The 23,665-nt window shown below is 45.5% G+C and overlaps 1 protein-coding gene across 10 annotated transcripts in view; it reads right to left on the bottom strand.

Annotated features, from left to right (window-relative positions):
- CACNA2D2 (calcium voltage-gated channel auxiliary subunit alpha2delta 2) overlaps window positions 1–23,665 on the bottom strand; it is a 447,618-nt gene that overhangs the window by 219,502 nt on the left and 204,451 nt on the right. For all 10 annotated transcript variants that reach the window (XM_027837173.1, XM_027837170.1, XM_027837171.1 and 7 more), the window contains one exon: window positions 2,999–3,115. In XM_027837173.1, the coding sequence (XP_027692974.1) occupies window positions 2,999–3,115 (117 nt within the window). The remainder of the gene's footprint in view (window positions 1–2,998; window positions 3,116–23,665) is intronic.

Here is a 23,665-nt window from a genome sequence, read left to right as displayed (position 1 = left end):
AGAGAGGCACAGAGAGAGAGAGAGAGACAAAGACACAGAGAGAGACACAGAGAGAGACAGACAGACAGGGAGGAAAGGAGAGACTCTGAGAGACAAATGGTGTCACTGAAAAAGAGAAAGAGATGAGGAAAGACAGAGACAAAACGACTTACAGAGGGAAGATAGAAGAATGACAAAGATGGTGACCAGGACCAGACATAGAGGATGAGGGACAGAAAGGGAGATGGAGAGACTGCGTGTTTCAGGAGATAGGGAAGGCAAGAAGAAAGAGAGAGTGTGAGAGAGATTGTGAAGTGATAGGGAGGGAGAGAGACAGAGGTAAAGGAACTGAGAAAGATACAGAGAGAGTGGGAGTGCCTGAGAAGCCTGTGGAAAAGCCTGACATTTCACTTTTCATCATCTTCCTCTTCTCTCCTGCTGTTTCTGTCATGCTTCATGACCTGCATTCCTGCTCCTGATGGTCGTCAGCCCCCTCCCCTCGCCCCAGTACCATCCCTGCTGTTAGTTAGAAATGGGAAAGCAGATGTGGGAGCAGGTCTGGTCCGAGCCCTGGCTGGGAAGAGGGGGGAGTAGGGTACGGGGTAAAGGGCTCGGGTCCCATCACTGCTGCTATCTGCGTGATCTTGGTCAAGGTCATTCCTCTGACTCAGTTGTTCCTTTTGTAAAATGAAGGAGTTGGACTAGATTGAATCTAAGAGCTCTTCTAGCTCTGGCATCCTCTGTCTTTATGTTCTAAGTTTTCCTTGGCCCCTTCCTTTAACTGCCTCTTGTCTTTCCCCTCCCCCTCATCATGCCCAAAGTCCTCAGGGCTGCCATGTGCACACAGGGAAATATTTACTCAATGACTTTTTCTTTCTTTCTCTCTGGTTGTGATGTCTTAACCTCCATTCTTGGAAAATGAAATGACCTCAGATCCAATGACAGGCAGAGACCATGCCTAATGTGGGGTTTGCCTCAAGCTGAGACCCCTGGAGGGCTGGGGAGTTGGACAGTGAGGTCTGGTTTCAATGGTGACTGGGAAAGAGAGGAAAAATGAGCGGGCATGAGCAAATATGCCTAGCAAAATCTTTAGGCTACTATTGTTTCTAAAAGGGGGGAAGGGAGGGCTCAGAGGGTTCCTCTCATTGCATAAAACAAACAAAAAACCCACCTTCACTCCCTGAAATCCTCCTTGGATTTCAGCACTTAGAGGTACAGAACTTGAAGGGATCCATGGATCATAGATTGAGAGCCTGAAGAGATCTCATGATTCATTTAGTCTGACATTCTCATTTTACAGATGAGGACACTGAGGCTCACAAGTGTTAAGTGACTTGCCCAAGGTCATATAGGTAGTAAGCATTAGAGGTAGGATCTGAACCCAGATCCATAGATTCTAGAGTAGGGGCTCTTTTTATAGTATACACTAGCATTCCTCAGAGTAAGCACTGACTTTTGCCGGCTTCTCTTCAAAATATATGTCGCCTGGAAGGGGGTGGGGCAATGCTACAGGTTTAGCTACCCCTACCTCGTGGTAACTAATGTAAACAAGTGTTCCTCCCTGATGGTAGTGCAAAGATGGGGGACGCTGAGAAAGTCATGAATGGGAGCTGGGGGTGGGGTGGTACTGAAGACAAACTCTCAGACATGTTTATACTTTTCAGTTCTTTGCTACTACAAAAAGTGCTGCTATGAATATTTTGGTGAGGCAGAAACGTGGCTCGGTGGATAGAGACCTGGACCTAGAGTCAGGGAGACCTAGCTTTCCTTTCTTCCTGGTGTATATTGGATTGCCTTGGGGTATACACCTAGCAGTGGTGTCTCTAGGTCAAAGGGTATACACATTCTAATGACTTTCTTAGCTTAATTCCAAAGCACTTTCCAAAATGATCAGACCAACTCACAACTCCATCAAAAGTTCACAAGAACGTCTGCCTTTCCACATCCCCACCTACAGGGACTATCCTTATCCTTTGTTATTTTTGCCAACTTGCTAGGGGTGAAGTAATAAAAACTCAGAGTTGTTTTGATCTGCATTTTTTTATTATTGGTGATTTGGATCCTTCTTTCATATGATGAGAATTTGCAGGATTTTTTTTAAGTCTTGTTGATATCTTTTGCCTACTGATCTACTGGAGAACGACTTTTAGTTTTATATATTTGTGCTGTTTCCAAAATGGTCATATACTAGACCCTGGGTAAGTTACTTAACTGCTGTCTGCCTCAGTTTCCTCATCTGTAGAGTGAGAATAATAACAGTATGTACCTTCCTGGGGTGGTCGTGAGGTGCAAATGAGACAATATATCTAAACTGCTCTGCAAACCTTAAAGTGCTATAGCAATGCTATTTTTTATTGTCTTGAATATCATAGATATCAGACCCTTATCAGAGAGATCTAATGCATTTTTTCGCATGTTCATACTTTTGCATCTTATACTTTATATACATTTTCTTATTGATACAACACAGTAAAGCCTATAATAAGGCAGGCATAAATTTCACGGAAAAAACCGAGACCCAGAAAAAGACAGAGATGGTTGAGTTGTTAGAACCAGGACCAGTGGCTCCTACCCAGGTCCCTTGGAATAACAACAGCCCAGTTTCTCAGTCATCAGAGACTAAGGCCCTCAAAAACAGCCCCCAGTGATGTCATGACAAGAGAAGAACATGTGTTTCCAGCATCAATTACAACTGTGTCTAAGCACATGCTCATTCCCACCCTGAGGAATAAAATGAACAGTTTTCTCCTCATGGCCTCCAAAGTGACCCCTGGAAGCCATGACCTTGAAATAGATTCCATGGAAGGGAGGGATTGGCAGAGAGGAAAGCACTGGCTTAGTCAGTTGTTGGGACTCATCTGTAAAATGGGTACAACAATAGCACTTACTTCCTAGAGTCATTGTGAGGATAAAATAAGATAATATATATTGAGTTTAACAAACCTCAAAAGTGCCAAATAAACAAATAAACCAAGAGATGAACAAATAAATAAATATGACAGGCTTTCTTTCTTCTTACCTTCAGAGCCCGGACCTTCTTGGCCAGTAGGCTCTCAATATCTCCTGCCACCTTCTCCACAAGTTTCTGGGGGACATTCTCCTCGATCTCAAACAAGTTTCTGTTGTCCTTGTAGATCTGGAGAAGAAAGGAAGATGAAGGAAGTCAGGATAGAACAGAAAAGAAATATACATTTCTGGGTTGGGGTTTTGGATCTCTGAATTTTTTAATTTTTCTTAAAAATAACTTGTGTGTTTCTGTAGTGCTGTAAGAGTTAAGAATCATTTTTTCTCACAACAGCCCGGTGATGTAGGTAATGTGTGATAATCCCCACTCTACAGGTGAGGAAACTGAGGCTCAAGAGGGATAAGGGGCAAGGGCAAACAGCTTATGAAAGTGAGCACAGGGATTTGAACGTAGGCTTCCTGACTCCATAGAACCACTGAATTTCAGAGTTGGAATGGATATCAGTGACCATCAAATCCAACCTACTCTTCCCTGCCTCTTTTTCCCTACATGGGGTGAGCCAGCCTTTACTTGAAGACCTTCAGTGAGGGAGAATTGACCACCTCCAGCAGCTCGGTCCACCGTTGGCTAGCACGGCTAGGAAGCTTTTCCTCACATCAGGTATAAGCTTCCACTCTTTGCCCTTAATTTTGTTCTTTGGAGCCAAGCAAAACAAGTCTCCTGCCTTGACAGATCTTCAGGTCTTGGAAGACAGTAATCATGGGATGCTAAAATGGAATATTCTTTCTTTATGTGACTGAAGTTCTAGAAAGGAAAGCAGCCATCACGTCTCCCTGTTGTGGTGTGAGAGATTTAGACTCCTCAAGGAGCGGAGTATAGGACTGGGGCCATCTGAAATGAATTCACAGCCTCAAGCATTCCTTAAGTCAAGGTAGCAAAGATTTATTGTTACGCTATACAGCAGGTAGAGCTCCTTGAGGAATTCTACCATGGTGGGCAGAGCTCCTTAGGGAACTTGCAACCTAACAAGAATGATGCTAAAGCTTACATAGGAAAAGTAGTGAATTATGTGCCAAGTATGCTAATTAAATGATAACAGATAACTACATCATTCACTACTGGAAACCATGGGGAGGTGAAGAGAGGGTTCCTGAAGGGTATATTTTTGGTCTGTTATGTCTGTAACAAGATAGCTTTGGGAGTTGACATCTATAGCTTGACCTCTGGATTGTATACAGTAACCGTGGGCATCAGTACTTGATAGTTCTGCTGGTACAAGACAGTCCTGTTCATACGAGGGAAGTTCTACAGAGGTCAGCTTGTTCTTGTAACAGGGAGAAATAGTTTGCCTCACTGGGCCCACTCATGAGTTATTGCCAGAGATAGGGTCCTTGGGCTGGAGGGAAACTGTCAGGAATAGTGTTTCTGAGGCTAGGGAGAAATTGGGGTCCAAGCACAGGCACCCAAGCACCCCATCATCCCCACCCTGACACAGGTGTGAGCATGGCTCACAGGCTACCCACAGGTGAACACCACTCTGCCCACTGTGTAAAATTCTCCCCTCCCCACAAAACAGATGAACTGAAGGAGAAGTGATTCTTATTATAAAAGAATTCTCTGCTTCAAGAAAGGGCTTATTTCAATGAATTTAAGTTTTTATTTACAGCTACAGGACAACCTGATAAGAATGGGCGGTGGCCCTTGTCGGCTGCAGATGGAGCAATAATGAAGAGAAACATGGAAAAATCATGAGCAAAGAGGTAGGAACTTGATTAACAAAATTCTGATTCATGCTCACACTACTTTCAGGAATGCATAAAAAAGAGGAATGCTTGTATTTTTAGATCTAATAGTATATAGTCCATTTATATGGTGCTTAAAAATAAACAAACCCTAGGATCTCAAAGCCCTTTCAAAAGAGAAATTCAATCCAGAGACTCCAGCCTCAATGGTTCCTAATCAAATCCAAAGAAATGTCTGCCAGGGGAGGTGTTAGCCTACCCTGAAAGATTTTAGAGGAAGATTTCACAACCCCCTGAGTCCACTTGTTGTACTATATCTTAGTCCTCACAGATGGTTAAGGCCTTTTTACAGTCTAATCTATCTTATTCTTTCTGGACATCACCTGGTCAGGGTGGGTAGGGGGAGGGTTGAGACGATTTGTCTGGTTCCCTTTGTGACCAAGGGCATATGGTTATGAGATAGCTGTTTTAGGGTTCAGCCTGGGGCTATAGTTAAGGGTCAGTGTAGGATTAGGATTAGGGGTCAGTCTGACCAGGGGCATGGTTTTTGTTTGAGTTTGCAGTTGGGTCAATGGGTGGACAAGGTCAGGGAGCAGCCTGCGACTAGGGCTAGGGGCTCAGTCTGTGGAAGAGATTAGGGGTGAGCCTGTAGCTCCAGTAAGGAGAATGTGGATGGCTCTTTATAGCCCATTCCCACTACTGGAGAAAAATCTCAAAGAACAGATCCTGTCGACAGAACATCTGAGTTTTAATCTCAGCTCTTCCACTAATTTGCTGGATGAACTGGTGCATTTTACTCCTTCTTGGCCTTAGTTCCCCCAGTTACAAAATGGAGAAGAAGTAGTTAGACCAGTTGATTTTTTTCATAATTATTTTTATTGACATAATTTATTTTTATATCATCTTTGTTTCTAAATATCTCTCTCTTCTACCCATCTCATAACTGAGAATGAGAAAGAAAAAGTCCCTTTCAGAGAAATCAACAAATGCATCGATGATATCTGACATGACATTCAATACTCTGCCCCTGACGACTAGTTGATTTCTAAAGTCTCATCTAGGTATAACCTTTGCTAACTCTGGAATTCTAGGACCACCATCTTTATATCTAAGATTGACTCAACGCATTACAAGTTTTCTAGGACAAGAGGCAGATATTAGAAAGTCCTCCTTTCCAAGGCTCTAAACAACTGTTTTTAAGGGGGGAGAATGCAACGGTCTTCCTTAATTTCGGATCCCCTACCCTAGTTACTTTCTGGCTTTCCTTCTTTACCACTAGAAAAGAGCAGAAGATTCTGCTAATGAACACATCTGTCACACATCTGTTTCTCCTTCTCCATAGGAGACAGGAGGAACGTCAAACAACAGCAACAACAAAATGGGGTAGAGATTGAAGGGACTGGGAGCTTAGATCAGAACAGAATGTTAGAGCTGGAACCTGGCGCCTTGGAGGTCTCCTAGTCCAAACACCTCATTTTAAAGGGGAGAAAACAGAGAGAGGGGAAATGATTTGCCCAAACACACACAAAAGAACTGAGATTCCACACAAGTCCTCTAACTCCAAATTCCCTTCTTTTTCTTCCAAAAGAAAAGTTTTACGGGTGCTTTTTTCCCTTTCACTAATATGGCTTCCCAGTATTCCTCCCCAGCTCAAAAGCATCATTTCTTATAACGAAGAAAATCCGTTAAGTGAAACAGACAGACAGGCAGTGATTGACTTTCAGCCGATTGCATGTGCAGCCATTTGCAATCGTGGTCCACCACCCCCTCTACTCCAGGAAAGGAGCTGTGGTTCACTATTCATTTTCTGGAACCAAGACCAAACTTTGCCTGTAATATAAAGTCTACCTTTTTTTTAGCGGCTTTCTTTTGTTTGTATGATTATCGTTGCTACTGTATCTTTTGTTCTCTTGGCTCTGCTGACTTCACTCAGCTCCAAATACCTGTTTCTGTGGATTCATAGCCACTATTTCTAATGGCACAGCAATATTCCATTACATTTATATGCCACTTTTTTTTCGGCCATTCCCTAATAAAGGGCCACCTACTTTGGTTCCAGTTTTTTGTTACTCCAAAAAGTGTTGCTCCAAAGAGTTTAGTATATATCCAATCGAATTCATTTCATTTCAGTTCAGCAAGCATTTAAATGCTAGGCACTGGGGATACAAAAACAAAATGGCTTCTGCCCTCCAGGAGCTTACATTTGACTGGTGTGTGCATATGTGGTGTGTGTGTGGGGGGGGGTGGTACACTTATATAGATAAGTACTGCGAATACAAAATAATACAACTCCAATAAAAAGTTAGTTCAGGTGAGTAGGAGACCACAAACAATTGGGAGGCAGGGGTGGGGAATCAGGAAAGGACTCAAGTAGAAGAGGGGACTGGAGCTAAGCCTTGAAGACAACTAGGGATTTTAAGACGTAGAGGCGAGGAGGGAGAACATTGTAGGCAAGGGGGACAGCCTGTGTATTGGGAAATGATTTCATCGATGATTTCTTTGATCTCAGTGTGAAGAAGCTCCTTCCATCAATGCACATCAGCCAATGTTCTCTTGACTTAGAGTTGCCTGGGGGCACTGTGAGGGGATCTGGCTTGCAGTGGGGATGAGCCAGTATGTGCCAGAGGCATGAATTAAACCCAAGCTGTCCTGAGTCTGAGACCTACTCTCAGGGTTGCCACCATGATTGTAGTGTAAAAAGCAAACGCTGGCAACAGAACATTAAAAAAGAAAGAAAACTGTGAGATGGGCTGCAGGAACCAAGACAGGCAAATGTCTTGATTTTCAAAAAAAGGGAAAAGGGTAAATTTCAAATCCTTTGGTGCAATTGAGTTTGCTTCCTGGCAAAGATTGGAGTTTACCTGGAAAGAGACTCACAAAGAACCATTATCTTAAGAATAGGTGAATGAATGAATGATAACTTAGCCCTTAGCACAGTGCCTGGCACACAATAGTGCTTAATAAATGTTGATTAATTGATTGATAAGGTATTTATTAAGTGCTCACTAGGTGCCACAAGCTATGCCTAGCACTAGGGATACGAACAAAAGAAAACAAGACAGCCTCTGCCCTCAAGATGCTTACATTCTAGAAGGAGAAGGCAATATATCAATCAAGGACTGAAAGGGGAGAGGGAAGGTGGTGGCATAGTTTGGAAATGGCTAAAAATGATGTGAAAACCTGGGTCTGGGCAAGAGAAAGTGAAAGTTCACCCACCAAAGAGCCAGGTCCCAGGGTGGTCTCAGGGTCAGAGTCTAAGGTTCTGGTGGGAAAGAAGAGGTTGAGTCTGATGGCTGGAGTTCAGGAATGGCTCAGAAGTGGTCTTACCCAACTGAGCTGAGGTGAGTTGGTTTTTTTTTTTTTTGACATTTTTAATAGACTGGTAAAAACAGGGGAATACCATTGACCTAGTAAAGAGATTTTAGCAAAGCATTCAACAAAATCTTTCACACTATCTTTCTGGACAAGCTGGAGAGATGTAGGTGAGAGGATAACACAGCTAGGCATAATTCCAAACCAGATCCAAAGAGTAATATTTAATAGGTCCATGTCAACCTAGAGGTCTCCAGCAGAGTGTCTCAGAGACCTATCCCTACCCTTATATCACTTAACATCTTTATCAATCACTTAGATGAAAGCATAGGCAACATGCTTATCAAATTTTTAGATTTGATAGCTGGGAGAGAAAGCTAACAAGGTAGATGACAGAGTCAGCCAAGATCTATTAAGAGCTTGACAGGCAAGATCAGGGGTGGGGAACCTGTGGCCTTGAGGCCACATGTAGCCCTCTAAGTCCTCAAGTGTGGCCCTTTGACTAAATCCAATCTTGGATCCGCAGGTTCCCCACCCTAGACTAGATCAATAGGCCAAATAGGAGGAAATTTAACATAAATCTCATATTTAGGTTCAAGAAAACCAACTTCATGTGTACAGAATGGGGGAGACAAGTGTAAATCTGGTGGTTTTCATGGACTTAAGGTCAATATTAGACAAAAGTATGCCATGCTATGAGATCTCTCATGGGGGCTAGGCTAGTTTTTTTCTAAAACCATTCTGGAGTCTTAAGTGATTTATAGGATAAAGACTCGGAGCACTCATATAGCTTCCTTATGGCTTAAGCACTAAAGCCACGAGGAGGCAGGAGTTTCTCTCTCAGTCTTGACCAGCTTGCCAATATGGCCAATACAGAAAGGTAGGGAAGCTATGCTCAATGAAATCAGTGCTGTGTCCTTGCTGAGTATCCTTTCCCAGGCCATGGCTAAGAAAATCTTTTGTTAACTGCTAGACGGTCTACTGCTATCTCATTTTGTTACAATTCTGAGCCTGAAGCACCAGATCATCCTGAATCAGGCCTGGTCTATAACAGTAGCCAAGAAAGCAAATGTGATCTCTAATTAAGATTAAGACATAGTTACTAGCTGTGTGACCCACATAAATCACTTAGCCTCTGAGTGCCTCAGTTTCTTTAACTGTAAAATGAAGGGATTAGACTTAATGGCTTCTATGGCCTCTTCCAGCACTAAGACCATGATCCTATGATAACCAAGCATGGTGTCCAGAATGAGAGAGATATGAGTTTTGCTCTACTGTGATCTAGTTAAAGAACTACAATTTGTTCTAGGCAACGCTAAATTGGATGTTGACAAATTGGAGCACATTCACAGTGAGATGATGAACATGGTGACTGTGCCATATAGGGATCAGTAGAAGGAGCTGAGATTGTTTATCCTGAAGGAGAGAAGGCATGGGATTGGATCTGATAGTTGCCTTCATGTATTTGAAGGAAAGATTAGACTTGGCCCCAATGGGCAGAGAACTAGGAGCAGCCAGTGGAAGCTTCAGAGAGGCAAATTTCAGCTTAATGAAAACAGAAATTTACTAACAAGGAGAGTCATCCCAAAGTGGAATGGGCTCCCTCAGGAGGTACTCAGAGGGTCTTGAAGAGGAGGTTAGAGGGGCTTCCTGTTCAGTTACCCTCTGAAGCCCTTACAACTCAGATTGTGGGATTTCCCATTTTCCATGGCAGAGCTGATATAGGGAAGTACTCAACAAGATCTCAGGAACTTCCTTCTTTCCATAATTTTCTTTGGTTACTATAATCCTGGAGAGATCTGAGGATCTGAGGATTCTTGGAGCTAGGAATGTTCTTCTTCCCCATAGGAATAATCTTTGTGGTCTGGACCACAGAATAACTACCCACAGGATTCCCTTAAACCACATATGCCCTTGTCTAGGTGTCCAGGGATCACAGGGGCAGGGAGAGAGATTCTTGAATTAGATCAGTCCCCATGGAATGGTTCACATGGAAGATATTATCCAACTCTTCACCTGTGAGCACACTTTAAAATCTAAGAGGGAGTGGTGGTCGCCAGGTAGATAAGTGGAAATGGAGCCAAGGTCATCTGGTCAACTACCAGAACATCAAACATTCCTGGACTTCTCCAAGTGTCTGGCATCCGCAGAATCTGGTGATAGTCTTAAGGTTTCAGGGATCTAATACACTGGTGAGGACTTCCAGAGCCCAGTCTGAGTGTGGCACTATGCTGTGATCTGGTTAAAGAACTCCAGTTCTAGTCAACACATTTTAAGCTCTCAAACTAGAGCCCAACCTGAGATATGGGGAAAGTTGTCCTTATTAAGGAAGACATCTTTCTGTAGATGGGGAGAAGTCTTTGTGGGTCTGGGAATGCTTTCTTTCCTCATAGGAATAATCTTTGTGGTCTGGACCACAATCTTCACTATGTTGGACTTTGCTGATGTATGGGATCTTTCTTTCTGACTTTGACCTTCTTGGGTAGAGTGAGAGCCAGAAGACCCTCATTCAAATCCAAACTCTGCTGCTTACTAGCTGGGTGACTTTGGGGAAGTCATTTAACTTCTCTGGGTCTCTATTTTCTTATGAAAAAATAAGGTTAGGTTAGAGGACCCTCTAAGGTCTTTTCCAGGCTTTAAGGTTTATAAGACTTTTAAATATTATTTTATTTATTTAATATTTAAAGTATTAATTTACTTAAATTATTTAGTATTTTATTTAAATTATATTATATCGTTTGATCCTAATGCCAACCTGGAAAATTAGGTGATATTATTATGCCCATATACCAGCCAAGGAAACTGAGGCAGAGGGGCAAAGTTGACTTGCCTAGTGTCACAGAGCTAGTAATTGTTGGAGGAAGGACTTCAACCCAGGTCTCCCTAACTCTGGGTCCAGTTTATATTTCCTTAGAACAGATAGTAGTTGCTATTCTTTCCACTGTACCATGCTGCCTCTCAGAAAATCAGAAGGTAAATTCAGGCATAATTCACCTTTTACATAAGGATTCTTAATTTCACAGAGTAATTCCCAACAGGCTTCCTTTAAATTTGGAGTTTCCTAGTGCATTTCAAATTGCCTTCAGTGAACACAAGTGTAGTGACAAAGACAGAAAGGCAGACATTTATGTCTGAGAGCAGTTCTCCTGGGGAAAGTGAGGTATGTCGGGAAAAGAGGAAGGGGCTGCCTTCCCTTCTGACTTCCTTAGGTCACATGAATTGAGGCTTCCCCATTTCCCAACAGCCGCTGGCCAGAACCTTGCATAGAATAAACTGGGATTTGTGAGATGGAGAACGGAGTCAGGAAATCTGGACTCAAGTTACAGCTTTGCCACTGACTCCCATGGTGGTTGTACCTCAATTTGTTATTCTACAAAACGAGAAGCTTGGACTCACTGGCTTCTACGAGCCTTTGGAGCCTTATTCTTTCAATCGATGAGCTCGGAGATCCTCTTTCTCTTATTGCCTATATCCCAGAGCTTCCAGGACAGTGGACACTGGTTGCTCTGTGGAGGGTGGCTTCTCATTACTTTGGGTAGAAGAAGGAATCCCTGAGTGCCAAGGACAGCCCTTTGTCTCCTCCCCTTCTCCCCCATCCCCAGACAAATGGTTTTAGAGGATCCTCAAATCAATGGAGCCTGTAAAGGGGGCTAGGTGGGGATTGTGACCTCATTTTAGGAGGTAACTAGAGAAGAAAGACCTGCTATAGTGGTTACATAGAATGCATGGCAGAGACAGGCCTAGAACCCAACCCGGGGCCCTCTCTACTGCAGTAGGCTGCCTCTGAGGGTGTGTGTGTGTGTGTGTGTGTGTACACGTGTGTCTCTGTGTTACTGTATTGTCTCTGTGTGTGTCTCTCTGTGTGGGTCGATAAACATTTCTCTAAGCGTCTGTGCCTCTAGCATCAGCACCTGGGCATCTGAAGCCAGGTGCTTTGACAAAGGTCAAACCCGGTGGGTGCAGGAGAGGGATTGTAGTGGAGCAGGGATGGTGGGGGTAGAGCTTGGGACAGGAAGAATGAGCAGGGGGCGGGGAAGGAGATAAAGAGAGAGACAGAGAGGGAAAGACAGGGAGGGAGAGATAAAGAAAGAGAAAGACAGAGAGAATGACAGAGAGATGGAGAGAGAGATAAACAGGCAGCCACACAGCAAGAAATAAGGAGAGGGGAGGGAGGGAGAGGAGGAAAAGGAAAGGGGAGGAGGGAGGGAGGGAGGGAAAAATAGACCAGAGGACCAGCGAAGGGGCAGGGGAGTCTGGGAAGTTCCTGGGGCTGCTAGTAATTCCCCAGGGTGTCCTTGCGGCAGGAAGGCAGCAGGCAGTGCATGGTATACATGCAGCAGCCCCAGGGGCTAGACTCCCAGGGGTTAATGCTGGCAGTCTGATGTGGCCAGAGTAATTTTTCTCTCTTCCACTCCCCTCCCCCCTGCCAGTTCCTTTTTCTCTCTTGCTTTTAAAAAAATTTTTTTTTTGGGAAACAGCCGAATAAAATAATTTGTTGTGAAGTAGCAACTCCTCAACCTGTACAGCCAGGACTCCTGAGGCCCCTGTTCAAGGAGAGGCCTAGCCTAAGAACAGTCTGACCCTGCTGAGGACAGGGGCAAAAGTAGGTGGGGATCTAGGTCAGAGACAGAAGGCCTTCTCCAAGGACCCTCAGAACCAGAACGATGGGGCCCCAAGCCTGGCCTCCTCACAGACCTGCCCAAGGAAAAGACCTGTGCACAGAAACCCATCACACAGTAATCGCCAAAGGAATAGGCACAGAGACAGAGACAGACATCCTGTGACCCAGCCACCCCAGGCCTCCCAGGCCACCCTCCACCTCCCTTTCTCCCTGCTTCTTTCTCTTGGAGATGAAGGCACCCCATTTTGGCTCCTCCCTCTTCTCCCAATGGGGAGCAGTAACAACATTTCTAGTATGGCTTTTCATATAAGATAAAGAGTGTCCAGATTATTATTCCCATTAGATGAGGAAACTGAGGCACTGAGAGATAAAGTTGACTTACCCAGTCATGTGGCTCTAAGATGTTGAATCTGGGATTCTCAGTTCCCTGCCCTAAGCCGGTGTTGTTTGCACTACAACAGGCTGCCTCCATAGCCCCCAAAATTCTTCAGTCTCCCTGGGATGGGTCTTCAGTTCTCTCAGTTTTCCTTCCTCCCCTGCACTTCATCCTTCTTGATAATTCTGAATGCTGCCAATGCCACCACCTCAACCTCTCCCTCAGCAATGATGCTGGCTGGGCCGTGTAGAGGGCCAGGGTGGCCAAAGCCACGAGATCATACAGGGTGGGGGGTTTAGGTGGGAGGGGGGTACTTCTAAAGTCCAGGTACTTTACGAAATAACTGGGACTTTCTTTGGGGCCTCTGAAAATACTGCACTAGGCTAACAGACACCTACAAAGAAGGAGGTGGGTGGAATGGAGTCAGCCTCTATTCTCCCTAACTCAGAAAGTCGGAGTTGGAAGACTGAGGTTCATCTTTCCCTCCCTGCCAGTCCAGACTGAGGCCCATTGGAGTTAAGGATGAGAAACCCTCTGGAACCCACGGGTGACAGAATCGTAGAATATGGAATGTCAGGGCTGGGGGGTGGGGCTTCGAGGGCATCTGGTCCAGCCATCTCCATTACAAAAGCTGAGGCCTTGTTCAAAGAAGGCATTGCTCAAGGACACATAACTAGACCATGGCGAGAACTCAGACCTCCTGATTCCCAGGCCAGAGATCTTGCTACTACATAGTACAGAGGCTTCATCTAGAAGGCACTGGCTGCCTTTCCCCTGCCCGTCCCCCTCATCTTCCTACTCTCCTTCCAGAATTTCCTGTCTCAAAGACTCATGAAGGACAAAGTTGGCACTTGCCTTTGAGATAAGCCTCTGGAGTCTAGCTCTGAATGTCAAGAATGGCCTTACAAATGACCATTGATCAGGCCCTAAAGCTCCAATTCTTCTGAAAAAGCCCCTTCTCACTTTTATCTGAGCCAGGCAGTGTGGAAGCATTCATGAGATTCAGGGAAGGGGCAAGATTTCCTCCCCTCTAGTTCACCCCAAACACCCCCAGAGTGGAATAGCTGGTGCGTGGGAGCAGGGTTTTATTGTTTGAGGTTTTGAGGTGCTTCCTTCTCTCTCTCTCTCTCTCTCTCTCTCTCTGTCTCTCTGTCTTTCTGTCTCTCTGTCTCTCTGTCTCTCTCTCTCTCTCTCACACACACACACACACACACACACACAAACAGCCCCTTCTGAAATGCTGTCTCCCATCGCCCAGTGCTTATATTTCATGCTCCGATTAAAATCACTGTGGTGTCTATATTACATTAACAGGATGTCAGCTCCGGCAGGCGTCAGGGATAATCAGGTTGGCAGTGGTAAGAGTGACACTGGTCTCCCTGGTGCCGCAACAGACAAAACAATTTGCACTGTGGGTAGCATGTTGCATGTGATGCATCACACACCATATACCCTGCTCTGGGGAGGGAGAGGATAGGGGGAGGGTACTTGTGACGGGAGGGCAGCGAGGGCTCCTTGGAACCTTGCAGGGTGCCAGGGGAGAGTTCGAGTTGCCCGTGGTGCAGCAGGGGACTAGTTTTAGAGGAAAAGAGAGGTTAGCATGGATGAGACGGCTCTGAGTGAGGACCTCTGAGGGCATCAGAGAGGAGAAAATTGAGAAGCAGATTAAAGACAGGAACAGTGAGAGAAAGAAGTCCAGGGATGTTAGACTAGAAGAAAAGGAGGGCAGAGAAAGGCTAGGAGAGATGGTGAGAGACATGAAACCAGCTTGAAGAAAAATAATGACCCTTCACACAGAGCCTTTCTTCTATATATTCTCATTTTAGCCTCACGACAGCTCTACAAGGGAGGGCGGGCAGGGATTCTTACTGCTGTTTAACAGATGAGGAAACTGAGGATTTGAGAGCCAAGGCTGGAATCCAGGTATCACGCCGGGGAGAAATTTCGGGTTTTTGTAATTTGTTCCATCCACCTCCCCATCCACCCATGAGAACACATGCTTTGCTCCTTGGCTTGTGCCATTTCTTAGTTCTTCAAGTCATTACCCTGCTCTAGAAGCTGCTGTTGCTCCTTATTGAATTTAGGATGAAATACAGATGCCTCTATTTGGCATTCAAAGCCCTTCATAATCTGGCTCCCATTGGCATTGCCAGCCTTACCACACATTAGGCACCCCCTTATGCTTCTAGACAAACTGGACTAATTACTGTTCCCTTGACATGGTTCCATCTCCTAATCTGGTGCCTTTCTAGAGCCCACTCCCCATGCCCATAGTACATTCCCTTCATCTCTTAGACTACCCAGTTTCCTTCAAGGCTCTGCTCAGTACTACTTTCCACATGAGGTCTATCCTAGCTCCCCCTTTCCCCTCACCGCCTACCCTGGGTACTAGACCTCTCCTCAACAACTACCCCCTCAAAATCACAAGTATTTTTGTTTACTTTTATGTGTGTGTGTTGTTTCTCCTCAACAGAGTGTAAGCTCCTTGAGGGCAAGGCTCCTGTTTTGTTTTTATTGTGTCCCCAGCATCTAGCACAGGACCCGATGCAGAGTAGGTGCTTAATAAATGCCTACTAAATGAAGAATGAATTTATCATGCAGTTGCTTAGGGGATTTTCTGGCTGGAGTACTGGACTTGGGAGTCTACATGACCTGAGTTCGAATCCTGCTTTAGATACTAGCTGTGTGATTCTGGGGAAGTCACTTAATCTTTGCTCAGCATCAGTTTCCTCATTTGTAAAATGGGTATGGTAACAGCACCTACCTCCCAGGGAAGTGGGGAGAATCAAGTGAGATAACATATGCAAAGTGCTTTATAAATCTTAAAGTGCCACAGAAATGTTGGCTATGTTATTCTTCTGCCCGTCATCAAGGTGAGGAGGTTGCAGTCACAGCAACAGGTGGCAGAGATATCAGTGACAGTCTCCAACTCATCTATACTGTTACATGACACAGGTCCAGCTCCCTGTGTTTTTACAAACAGCCTTCACCCCTTCTCTGAGTATCCCCCCAGTGTCCACATTTTCATGTGCCTATGGGACAGGGCATCAGCATCTGAACAAGTCTTCCCTGGCTGGTCATGGTTGACTGGTGGTGCCACTGAATGTATCCCCTCCTCCATCCTCTCTCTACAGTTATAACCAAGGGTAGAATTAGAATCCAAACTGAAGGCACAGTAGTAGAAGGAAGCAGAGGATTCAGAGCTCAAAGGGACCTTAGAAGGTATCCAATCCAATTCACTCATTTAACAATAGATTCTCACTGCCCACGGTTATAGGTTGCAGCCCTAAAGGGGGAAAATAAGACCCAAAGAGGCAAATGACCCAAAGAGCTCTAAGGTCCTATGGTAAGTAGCAGAGCCTGGATTGGAACCCAGGTCTTCTGACTACAAGAAAAGGGTCCTCTTCATTCAGCCAGACAAACCTTCTTTTTCTACTCATCCTTCCACACTTGCCCTGTGGGGCCCCATTTCGGTGGCTGATGGAGGCTAAGTGGCTGGACTGTCCTTTCACTTGACTTCCAGGCAGAAGGCAGAATCTCTAACACTTCAGCACATGTGATAACAGGCACAGTTCAGACAGAAAGACACCTTCCTGGGATGGGAAAAAGGCCACCAGGGCTTCATTTCAACACACAGGGAGATATTGGGAATTATTCCCTGGCCCAGAAAACTATGTTTCCAGGTGACCAAATCTCAAATAATTCAGTTTGTGAATTATCACCAAGTGTTAAAAAATCTCAGGGCACCTCTAAAGAGACATTAAAGGAGGATGTTTCTTACTCATGTTTCTTTTGATGTCTCTTAAGTAAGTCTCTTCCCATCTGGGTCTAAATTTCAAACTCTGAAAAATGAGAAAGTTAGATTGATTTCAAAAGTCTGTTCCAACTCTAAATCCTCTGGTCCCTGTGGGCTGACCACAGACTATTAGAGCTGAACTGGGAGGGATCAGAAGAGGATCATCTCATATTGTGACTTCCCCAAAATCCCAGAGACTGTTAATGGCAGACCTGGCAGTAGAGAACAAAGGTTTCCTGACTCCCACTGCCCTTTCTATTCTACTTCATGCCTGTGATGCAATAGAGAGAGCACTGGACTGGAAGTCAGGATACTTAGGTTCCTTACTCTGGCATTAACAAACTGTGTGACTATGGGTCAATACCTTCCCCTCTCTGGACCTCAATCTCCCCATCTGTGAAATGGGGTATCTTCTAGAATTCACATCTTACATCCTTTGTTCTTACTCTAGCATGCCGTGTTCTATGTTCTAAGACCTTCCTAGCTCAAACATTCTGTGTTCTAAGTAAGAGGCGTCCCAGCTCCGACATTTCCTGTTCTAAGTTCTAAGAGTTTTTCCAGATCTGGCAATCTGACCTCTGTATTGTAAATTTCCTCCTAGATCTGGTAGTCCAAGATGGCTCGTAGATTCTAACCAGTCACTATCTCCAATATCCAAATTCCTGCTTTGAGGGTGGGAATATATTTTTTGGGGGGGAAAAGTAAATAGAGAGTTTAGGGAGATGCAAGATCTGTTTCCTTAGACCTGAGGAAAGGGACTCGATGTTTTCCAACAGCTTAATGGCTCTTCCGAAGAGGTGTTAGTCCCTGGGCCTGACAGACCAATGTCAAATCTGCATCTGGCCACCCTATTGATTTTTCTGTCTCCTGTCAGTGCTACCAGCCTCCACTTCCACTAGGAAGGTGATTATGAACTTCCTTGAATGGATTCCTTCAGCTAAGGATGAACTTTCAGCCTTGGCTTGTTCCCCCTTCTTGTCTTTCCTTGTCTAGGTGGCAACAGAACTGCTGGCCAGTTCCCTACCATGTGATATCTGGTTGTGTGCTCTGTCCAAATCATTCAGAAATCACTACGCCTGTAGCTGCAAGAGGAGTGTCTTTGAGGATGATCTGATGATAAGATGGAGCATCTGACCAGAAGTCAGGAGACCCTAGTTCTGGTCCCTGCTCTGTCCCTGACTGGCTTTGTGACCTTGGGTGAGCCCCTTCCCTTCTCTGGGTTTCTAGTTTCTTTCTCTATAAAGGGAAGAGGTAAAACTGGATGACCTCTAAAGTCTTTTTTTTCCTCTTTAGCTCTGATATTATATGTTTTGTTTAAACCTTAAATGGTTTCCAGACTCCTTAGCCAGCTCTCCTACAAACTGGTACCACCTGACCTCTTTAGCTACATTTAATTTGACCTCTCTATATACTTGTTTCATTCGCTGTACTCTACAACAAAATGAAATACTCATGGTTCCCCGGTCTCATGTCTCTCTCTCCTACCTCTGTGCATTCACCTTGGTCAACCCCTGTGCTTGGAACACAGGCCCTCAACATTTCTGCTTGGGGAAATACTTTTCTTCCTTACCACCCAGCTTAAGGGCTGTTTCTTCCATGAAATCTTCCCAGATTCTGCCAGCTGAAAGTGATCCCCCATCCTCAAATCTTCCTAGAGTACTTTGGGTCCTTCCTTTGCCCCAATTTCATCCATAGTTATTCATGTATGTCATTGCCTTCTCATCCCTCATGAACTGTTAAGCTCCTCAGGCAATAACAATAATGATAACAGTCCACACCTACATAGTGATTTCGGGGTGACATTAGCGCTTCCTTACAAAAGTGATGCATTGGGGAGAGGATGAGTAGTTGGAGCCAGAGGACTTGAGTTATCCTGGCCTTGCTACTTTTTTGCTGATACGATCTTGATTAAGTTACTCAGTCTTTCTGGACTGACCTCAGTTTCCTCATCTGTAAAATGAAGGGACAAGGGGGCAGCTAGGTGGCGCAGTGGATAGAGCACCAACCCTGAAGTTAGGAGGACCTGAGTTCAAATCCGACCTCAGACCAAACACTTGACACTTACTAGCTGTGTGACTCTGGGCAAGTCACTTAACCCCAACTGCCTAGAAAATAAAAAAAAAAGAAGGGACTGGATGACTTCTCAATTTCCTTCTGGCTCTAAATCTTTGATCTTTTAAGTTCAATAGCAATTATTGCTATCTTCATTTTACTGATGCAGACACTGAGGTTCAGGGAGGTAAAAAGATTACCTCAAAGTCCCACAACAAATGAGTGTCAGAGCTGGGATTTTAACTCTGGCCATCATGTTACCGGGCACTAGGTCTCGTTCATAGTAAGTGCTTGGTAAATGTTTGTGAATTGAATTGAGTTCTGGGATCCATATTCTATCCGACATTCCCTGATGACCTGATACCATCTGTTCCATTGCACCAACCTCCATCACCTTCAGATTTTATCATCTCCCTAGCTTCAGGACCCTGTCCAAATCACCAGCAAAGGAAGCCTGGCATTCTCTGCTACATTCTTAACCTGAGCACTGCACCCTTCAGACACAGACACTGTGTGATCTCGGCTGCAGTTTTACCCCTGCTTATCATGCAATCAGAGAGCAGACAGGAACTTGAAGAGGGGGTGGCAGTCACATCTTCAGGGCCGAGAGCTCACTGCCTCCTGAGGCAGCTTACTATACTTTTGGATAGATCTGAAAGCTAGGAAGTTTGTGGGGTTTTTTTTAAACATTGGACAAAATTTAGTTTCCCAATAAATGACTTCCATTCTTCCTGGTCCTCTAAGGCCAAGCATAATAAGTTAAATTGCTTTTTTCTCAGAATATTCTCAAATACTTGAAGACAGAGGCCAGAGTGACCCTAAATCTTCTCTTTGCAGAAAAGAAACATTCTGGGTTCTTTTAGTTCGTTGTCCCGTAGCCTGATCTTTAGTCTGCCACCCCCCCCCCCCCACTCCTATTTGCTGCCCTTTAGATGTGCTCCAGTTTGTCAATATCCTTCCTAAAACATGGTGGGCAGCATTGTACAGTGGAAGAGCAATAGGGTATGAGGCCAGACGACCTGCCGCCTTGGATGCGCATACTACCTGTATGCCCCCGGCCAACCCCCTAACCCTCACCGGAGTTTGGGAGGCTGCATGGCCTCTGAGCATCTTGCCGGCTCCAGATCCTGGATCCCATGTATCAGATTGGGCAGAGGACAGTGGGACTGTCGCCTTCTGCTTTCTGGACAGTGGATTTTCATTACTGCCGTCCATGACTGTGTTTGCTGTTTGCTGTTCTGCAGAAAGCAAATGAGGGACTAACTAATCTCTCTCCGCAGCCGGTTTGCCAATTTCCAGTTGGCTCGGGTCCTGATGACTTTTGGCCTGGTGTTTGGGAGCTGCTTAGCTCTGGGGAGCTCTTTGCTCCCCAGGACGCCTTTCGGTCCCCTCCTTCCCTTCTCAGGGTTGACCGTGGAACCTTCGACCCCAAGCAGCCAGTGCAGGCACGAGGGGTTTCCAAGTAAGCAGCTGCACCCGGGATCGAGCCAGAGAGGGAGGAAACGGCGCACGCGGCGCGGATCTCCGCCAGGCTGCGACTGCGGCAGCTACTGCTGCGTGCCCTGAGCTTTCTCCTCTACCCGGAAGGTTCATTAGCGAAACTAAAAAAAATTCCACAACAATAACAACTTAAACCCATGGATGCTCCTGCCACTTTAAAAGTGGTCTTTTTACTGAGGCAATTACCTGCAGCTTTGAGGTGCTAATTAGAGACAAGGCAGGGAGAGGCAGTGCCCAGAGCAGACTCTCCTGAGGGAGAAGGCTGGGCTTTGTCTGAGGGGGAGAGAAGGGAAGGGGGAGGAGGGAGGAAAGGAGGGGAGGGGAGGGGGGAGACAGGAGGGGAAAGGAGGGGAAGAGGGAAAGAGGGAGAGGGAGTGAGGAAGATGGGGGGACTGAGGAAGTTGGAGGAGTGAGGAGGAGGGAGGGGGAGTTAGGAGGTGGAGAAGGAATGAAAAGGAAAGGAGGAGAAAGGAGAAGGAAGGAGGGGAGAGGGAAGAGGAGGAAAGGGGAAGTGAGGAGGAGGGAGAGGGGAGGAGAAGGAGGGAGGGAAGAATGAGGAGGAGGGAAGGGATGTGAGGAGGAGGAAAGAGGGAGTGAGGAGGAGGGAGGGAGAAAGTAAAGAGAGGAGGAAGTTGGGGAGAGGGAGGAGAGAAGGAAGGTGGGGAGAAGCGAGGATGTGGAAGGAAGGGATAAGGAGAAGAGGAGGGGCATGAGAAGGGGGAGGAGGAGGATGGAAGGAGGGAAAGGAAGAGGGAGGGGGATGGGAAGGAGACAAAAGGAGGAAGAAAAGGGAAACGGAAAAGTAAGGAGGAAGGGCGAGGAGGAAGAGGGAGGAAAATGGAGAGAAGGGGGAAGAAAAGTGGGAAGAGGAGGAAAAGGAGGAGGGTGAAGGGAAGAAGGAAGAAGAGGAAGCAAGGAGGAGGGACGGAGAGTGAGAATGAGATCAAGAGATGGAAGGAGGGAGGGAGAGAAAGTGGTGGAGAGGAAGAGGGGGAGAAAGTCAAGCAGGCGCAATCCTAGTTGCGCTCAGGAAGATGAAACTGCTTCATTAGATGATGGTCAATGTTGTGACTATAGAGACAGGAGTTTCAGGAGTTTCAAATGACAGCCCCAGAGGAGGGGGGGGTAGTCATGCCACTTATCAAACCGCAAGCTTTTCCCTGAGTCCTCCTGATCCCCCTCATTCTGGGAGACAGAGGAAGAACAGGTCCACACTCTCCCCCAACAAAACTTGGCCGCTGGTGTTCCCTGGTGTACAGAGGGATGGATCTGGAGTCAGGAGAGTTGAGTGCACATTGTCTCCATGAAACTTACTAGCCATGTGACCATGAGCAAGTCAATGTTCTAAGGGCCATGGCAACTCTGAGACACCATGTTCTGCCTTCCACAACAAGAGGCAGATTTTCAAGCTCAATCAGTCCTCTTGTCCCTACAAATCTGTCATCCTGGCCCCTGGTCTGGCCCCAACCTCTGACTCTATTCTTTTTTCTCCTTCCAAGAAAAAAAAAAAGGGTTCCTGAGAATCCAGGGGGGTTCTGAAGAAATATCCTTGAAAGCCTTTCTATTGAATTTCAGCCACTTAGGCTTCTGCCCTCAATGATGAAACAGATTAGCAAGTTAATGAGAAGGATGTTTTGGTTTAGGCCTTGCCCTATCCCTACCTACCCTCTTCTTTCAACTTTTCTTCTTTAAATTCTAGCTCTAACAACCTAGCAGCCCATAATCTGGCATGGCACGTTTTGGGTTTTTAAAAACCTTTTTTTTTTTTTTTTTTTTTTTGGCAAGGGGTGGTGGTGGTGAGGGACAAGCAACCAAGACAGGTGGTGGCTCCAGGACAGGAGCAGGCAGAGGCCTGGCTCCCCAGGAGTCACTTTCCTCAGCAGCCTCTGAGTTATTAAGGGCCTGCTCCACTAGGCTTCCAGTTGGGTGGGCCTTTGAAGGGCACAGCCACAAAGTGCCTTCAGCTCAGCACCCACCTGCCTGGCTGCCTGCCTGCTCTGAAGGAAATGACCTGGAAACATTTAAACTGATTAACAGTTTATTAATTCAAAGGGCATGTGGTGAGAGAGGAACAAGGGATCAGGAAGGCTAGGATCCGCAGAGATGCCAAGAGCTTTCTTTGGGAAGGACACAGATTTGGTAGAGGCTTTATCCCCAGGATACAAATGATTTCCCCAGGCCACACTTCTTTTCCATTCTTTACAGACAGGGAGGCATAGTAGAATTAGCCCAGGGAACCTGGATTCAGGTCTTGACTTTGTTCCTAATGTGCTCTTGGGTCAGTAAATTCCTTCCTCCTTGGTTTCTATTTCCTCATCTGCAAAATGATGGAATTAGACTAGATGATCTCTTATCCCTTTCTGACATGGTATGTTGTGCATTCTAAGTGTCCTTCCAGCTCTGACATTGTATGTTCTGTGCTCTTAGGGCCCTTCCACTTCTTAGGGTCAACGGTCTAGAATCCTGCTCCCACAGCTTTTGCAATAATTTGATTAATGGCATAAAAGCAGTAGATAACAACGAAACCAGTTTGATTTGTCTTTGGAATATATTATATATACACAAAGGTATGGCTTAGCACTATTCTACGTAAAGGATTTGGGGAGGGAGAGAAAAGGGAAACTTGATACATACATGTATGTTGTAACACGGTTTCCTTCTGAATTATGTTTTGATCCAGTTGATAATAATCATGAAATCCCAGATGGAGAGTGGCAAAGGGCCTTAGAGATCACCTACTCTAATTCCCTCCTTTCAGAGAAGAGAAAAATAAATATAGAGGTAAAAGGACATGCCCAAGATCACCCAGGGAGTAAGTCGCAGAGTCAAGATTTGAACCTGGGTCTTCTGACTCCAAATGCAGTATACTTTCTCTCGAATCATGCAGCCTCTCTCATAATAGTATGTTGTTGCTGTTGTTCAGTCTTTTCAGCCATGTTTGACTCTTTATGACCTCATTTGGGGTTTTCTAGGCAAAGATACTGAAGTTGTTTGCCATTTTTTTTTTGTTTGTTTGTTCTTGGCAATTGGGGTTAAGTGACTTGCCCAGGGTCACACAGCTAGTAAGTGTCAACTGTTTGGTCTGAGGCCGAATTTGAACTCAGGTCCTCCTGACTTCAGGGCCGGTGCTGACATTTTCTTTTACAGTTCATTTTTACAGATGAGGAAACTGAGGCAGACAGAAGTTAAGTGACTTGCCCAAGGTCACATAGCTAGTTAAGTGTCTGAGGCGAGATTTGAACTCAGGTCTTCCTGACTCCAGGCCCATTGCTTTGTGCATTATGGTGCCACCTAGCTGCCCCCAATAGTGTGCATTTTCTTA

Source organism: Vombatus ursinus, unplaced genomic scaffold (assembly GCF_900497805.2).
Source record: "Vombatus ursinus unplaced genomic scaffold, bare-nosed wombat genome assembly UNPS02014820.1, whole genome shotgun sequence".
NCBI lineage: Eukaryota > Metazoa > Chordata > Mammalia > Diprotodontia > Vombatidae > Vombatus > Vombatus ursinus.
This window is presented reverse-complemented; position numbering and strand designations above follow the sequence as displayed.